Genomic DNA, 5,605 nt, shown 5'->3' with positions numbered 1-5,605 from the left:
AAACTTGCAGATAATATCCATTTAACCTAACTTGTATGGCTAGCTGACCAGAACTTGAGCAGATGAAGATAAAGAAGTTTGATACAGAGAACAAGTGTAAATTGCTACAATTCAATGAACTGGACCATTGCATATGGATGTATTTGCTCAATATTCCAATTGAAAGGGAAGGATTCTTTATATCAAAGATCAAGTTTGTTTTTCATTACACTAGGTTGATAGGGATGGGCAATTTAGACATTGGCTCTCAAAATGGTGTGTTATTAAGGTACAAATTGGTTAGCTTTCATGAATGTGCTTAGTTTCAGAATGAAGGGGCTAAGATAGAATTCACACTGAATAATTTCCTTTTTTCCAGATGGGTCTGGTGAAAAGGATTGAGGAGAATGGGGATACAACTTTATGATTCAACTGTGAGCAATTGTAATTAGGACAATTGTGGTTGTTACAACTGTAAGTGTAGAAGATGTGTAACTAAAGGGGGAGAGTAGCTAATCTTCCATTTCAGGAACAGACTTCCCTAGGATCAACAAATGGGAAGAGCACTAGTAAAGTAAAGGATTCTAACTGGAAAAGTGGTGACATTAGGGACAGTGACAGAGTAGATGGCATAGCAAGATAGAGCAGCTGAGGATTCTAGGCCCAGGGACTGAGAAAGACTGTGTGCCTGTGGGCAAGAGGCTACCTTGCAAAGTGTGCCCTTTGGAAATTTAAATGAATATATATTTTTTGTTTTGAATGTGTACATCAAAACAAAAAGAGGGGAGAGGTATAGAAGTAAATACTGCTGACTGATGGTACATGGAGGGGATTGTAATCATTGCAATGAAATAAAATAAGATTCATTTAATTTAAAACTGATAATATACCCTATAAACTTTCACTCAATTCAAAATAAAACACATAAAAACAAAAATGATATTAGAAGAGACTCTGAAACTTATTGAAGAGAGAATGGAAACAAATCATTCTTCAGAAAATAATCAATGGAACAGTGCAAAAACTGCTTTGGGAAAGGCTGGTAAAAAATGAAATGTGGAAAGCATCATCATGGAGACTGTATTAATAGACATCATGCATTTTGAGTATATTTTAGTGAAAATCAGTCATGATCTTGAATATAAAGATTTACCTTTTTCTTTGCTTCAAATTCACCTTTAAAAGCATTTTTGTTGTTGAAAATATGCACAGCACAGAATACACTAGTCCAATAATTTTTAGCAATTCGGTGACATAAATTTCATTTTTCATATTGTGCATTAACCTCCTTTTCTGCATTATGCATCCAACAGTAACATGGACTTGTTGTTAAGTGCCATCAAATCAGTTCCAATTCATAGGAACTTTGTATAGGGTTTCTGAGGACCGATTTGTGGGGTTGATCCAACAACCTTGCTGTTCAAACTAACCTTGTGGTCCAGTGCTTATACAACAGCACCACACCAGGACTGCATGAATTTACTGCCCCATATTTCTTCTCTAATCTTTAGAGTTATCCTTGTTAATGTGATTCTACACAGATAGCTTTTTAAAAGAGCACAATGCTCAAGGTAGACATTGTTCATTAATTAAGCTAAACTATCATTTGGGAGGTCTGGTGTGGCACTGTGGGCTAATGCATCAGACTGCAAAGTCGTTTGAACTGCAAGGTCAGTGGTTCAAGCTCACCAGCTGCTCCATGGAAATCCTGTACAGGGTTGCTATGGGTCGGAATCGACTCGACGGCACTTAACAACAACATCATTTGGTTTAATGCTTTCAAGAAATTATTTTGGTTTAGAATTTATGGTTTAAAGATTATCTCAATAAAATAATTTGGGGTTCACCCATACCCCTATGACTCCAGAAAATCTAGATTATATTAGAATTTGACATTCTATTCTGTAGTTTCCTTCTTTTTAATTATGGTTTTTCTATAAAACCTTTGATTAAAATGTTCAGTAATTGTAGCCAGGCCCCATTCAGTTCTGGTCTCACATAAATGAGGCAATTATTTATGGAAGCAATTAGCAACAAACTCCATTTCCTTTTCTTATACCTGGTTTTCCTTCTTCCTATGTAGCTCTAGTCGTATGGAGACAATTATGGTACCTTGGATAGACACGACACTGTATGCAGCAAACTAAAAATGATACTAGGTCAATTAACTAGGATGCCCTATGAAACCATGACCCTAAACCTCCAAACCAAGGCAAAAAATCTCATGAGATGTTAGGCTATACCTAAACAAAAGAAGGTCAAATATTAGAAAATCAATATAGTTGTTGTTGTTAAGTGCCATCGAGTTGATTCCAACCCATGTCCCTGTATAGGGTTTCCAAGGAGCAGCTGGTGAGCTTGAACCACCTACCTTGCAGTTCAAATGACTTTCATCGTATCAATACAGTGATAGATTAGAAATTGTGATACCTATAAAGCTAGCATCATTTCTCATAAATTACCACAATAATAAATGTAACCTGTAGAGGGGTGGGAAGACTGCATTCTCAGTAGATAGACCATGTAGTGTCATGATAAGAGCAGCTACTATGAGAGTGAGTCAATAAGAATCCATACTCCAGTTATATAAAAATCTCTGTCCCATCAGTGTACAGCTGATGACAACATTGAGAGTGCACGTGAAATGATTCTGTTGAATAGATGAGTGACATTGGATTATGTAGAAAATAATTTGAAAATCAACCATGATTCTGCCTATGAAATAATCCATGCCATATTTGGGTTTGAAAGTTTGTGCAAGATGGGTACTTAAACAACCACAAAAGTGCATAAACAGAAGCATTGGGAAAACTACAAATAAAATTAGGACTGATACTTAAAGTAAGGTAAATGCTTCTTTAAAGAATCATTTCTGGTGATGAGACCAGGATTCACCATTATGAGCCTGAGAAAAAAATAGAAGAATATGTAATGGAAACATCTTCGATCGCCAACCAAGAAAAAGTTCAAAAGTCAACCATCGCTAGCAAATGATTCTTACAGTTTTCTGCTATTCTGGAACACTATCAGGAAAAAACGTTTCAACAATCAATTGTACTCATTACAGTTAGATGTTCGTGGTAGAACGGAAGTCTGAATTTTGGATTAAAATCAGAAACTGCTATCTGAGGGCACTGTGATTTTGCACGACAATTCACACCTATACACCTCTGCTCACACTGTTGACACGGCAAAATCTTCATTTTGAGGTGTTAACGCATCCTCCTTATAGTCTGATCTTGCTCCCTCAGACTTTCACCTCTTTGGTCCATGAAAGCAATCCTTCAAGGATGAAGATTCAACTCTGATGAAGAAGAGAGTGAAGTGGTGTGTTCATGGCTTTCAGCTCAGCTTAAAACATTTTTTTAAATATGGGAATATGAAAACTTGTTGATAGATGGGCAAAGTATATTGAAAATCAAGGACATTATGTCAAATATTGATATATTTGTCTTTTCTAAAAGTTGATTAAGATAAATTCTATAGTCAGAGTGCAAATAAATTTTGACTTACCCTCATATAATGTTTTGAGGTGCTTCAGGAGATTATGGAACAGGTTTGTGACGTGGTTAGAGTAGCATGCTTGATGTTTACAGTGTGTTTTCTTAAGGACAGTGAACAGTGCAGTGGTAAGAAGATCCAAAAGATGTAAGTATAAGGCAGTCATCCCAAAATGTTAGTACTTGTAGTTAGAAGATGAGAATATTTCCTTATGAAACACTGAAGGGAAAAAGGACCACAAGATCTACCCTAGCATTTAGGATATAGTATCAGTTGAATCAGTTAAACTCTCCTACTAACTAGCTGACAGCCCTTGAGGAGGAAAGTTGCTTCATTTTCGTTTGCTCATCTGTAGCATGTTTATGATAATCTATATTATAATTTAGGATTTTAAATTGTTTTTGTATAAATATATGATATATATGTTTTTGTATAAATATAAAGGAGAATATGTTTATTGATTTCACTTTTATTGTTACTATTTTTCTTTTTATGTTGCTCTTGTTGTGTGCTGTTGAGTGGATTCCAAATCAGCAACCCCATGTAGCAGATTAGAACTGCTGAAGAGGGATTTCTAGGTTGAAATCTTTATGGGAGAAAATCACCAGGTTTTTTCTTCTGTGGAGCTCCTGGGTGGTTTGAACCTCTGCCTTATAAGGACTCAATTTTTCTTTTTTTGTTGTTATTGTGTGCCATGGAGAGTGTTCTTACTCATAATGACCTAGTATAGGGTTTTTGATAGCAACTCGTATGTTAGAACTGCTGACATTACAGTTACCAAATCAGTACTTATTTTCAGCACCACACCAGGGCTCTATTATGAAATATCCTATATTAAAATACTGATTGTTAGTCTTGTAGAAAATTTCTTACTCAGTCTCATTCAATAGTTAGTAAGTGCCTACTTCATTGAGTTCTGAGAAAATAAACATGCTTGTGGCATAGTTGTTAGGTGTTGGATTGCTAAATAAATAATCACCAATTGGAATCTACCAGCCACTCTGTAGGAAAAAGATGAGGTATTTTGCTCCTGCAAAGATTTACAACCTTGCAAAACCTATATAGGGTCACTATGAGTCAGAACCACCTTGAGGACATGTCACCATCACCATACTGGTTTTAAGTAATCCACAATTGACTGAGGAATCTAATCCTAAAAATATCAAACCCAACTCACTTCCATCAAATCAATTGTACATCATTTGACGCTGTAGAATAGAGTAGAAAATCTCCACAGAGTTTTGGAGCCTGTAAATCTTTGTGAAAGCTGATTATTTCATTTTGTTCCATTGGGGAGGCTGGTTGGGTTTGAACCTCCAAACTTTAAGTTAGCAGCCTAAAGGTTAACCTATTGAATCAGCAGAGCTCTTGTTAATTCAAATGTTACCTGTTGATAACATGCTTAGCACTACATTAGAATTATGCACTTGAACTTGTAAAAAATGGAAGAATGTCTCCAAATACACACTCTAAATGTCCAACCCAGTGCTAGCAAGTGGGTTCCTACTCATAGTAACTCAGGATTTTCAAGACTGTAATCTTTACAGAAGCAAAAAAATCTATTCTCTCTTACATGAAACTCTATATTAGTCTTTGAATACATTCCACAAGATATACCTGTCCAAAATGTAGAAAATATCTGCATTCTCACCACTGTTTTTACTGGCTAGCATTATATCCTGGTAATAAACATCTAATAATATTGTTGTCCTTAGTATGATGAGTTTTTTTAAAATGAAAATTGCTGTAGTAATGATGCTACAAAGTCTACGTAAAGAGTGCCCCACCCCTTCCTGGCAGTATATAAAGGCCCTGGAAGAGCAGATGACATTCAGACTTCAGAATCATCCTCCTACACTTCAACTAAAACTTCACCTTTGGACACCATGTACTGCAACTACTACGGTGGCTATGGCTGTGGCTATGGCTCAGGCTATGGCTGCGGATACGGTTCCCGTTACGGCTGTGGATACAGCTCCCTCTATGGCTGTGGCTATGGCCCCCGCTATGGCTGTGGTTATGGCTCTGGATATGGCTGCGGATATGGCTCCGGCTATGGCTGCGGATACGGCCCCCGCTATGGCTGCGGATATGGCTCCCGCTATGGCTGCGGATATGGCTCCGG

At 36.8% G+C, this 5,605-nt stretch overlaps 1 protein-coding gene across 1 annotated transcript in view; it reads left to right on the top strand.

Moving 5' to 3' along the window:
* Window positions 1-5,366: 5,366 nt before the first annotated feature.
* The window catches only part of LOC102827396 (keratin-associated protein 6-2-like), a 522-nt gene continuing 283 nt past the window's right edge, over window positions 5,367-5,605 (top strand). Inside the window, exon 1 of the mRNA XM_006862590.1 lies at window positions 5,367-5,605. Within this exon, the coding sequence (XP_006862652.1) occupies window positions 5,367-5,605 (239 nt within the window).

The sequence above is a fragment of the Chrysochloris asiatica genome, unplaced genomic scaffold (genome assembly GCF_000296735.1).
Source record: "Chrysochloris asiatica unplaced genomic scaffold, ChrAsi1.0 scaffold00049, whole genome shotgun sequence".
Taxonomy (NCBI): Eukaryota; Metazoa; Chordata; class Mammalia; order Afrosoricida; family Chrysochloridae; genus Chrysochloris; species Chrysochloris asiatica.
The sequence above is the reverse complement of the archived record's forward strand: the minus strand, read 5'-3'. Positions and strand labels throughout refer to the sequence as shown.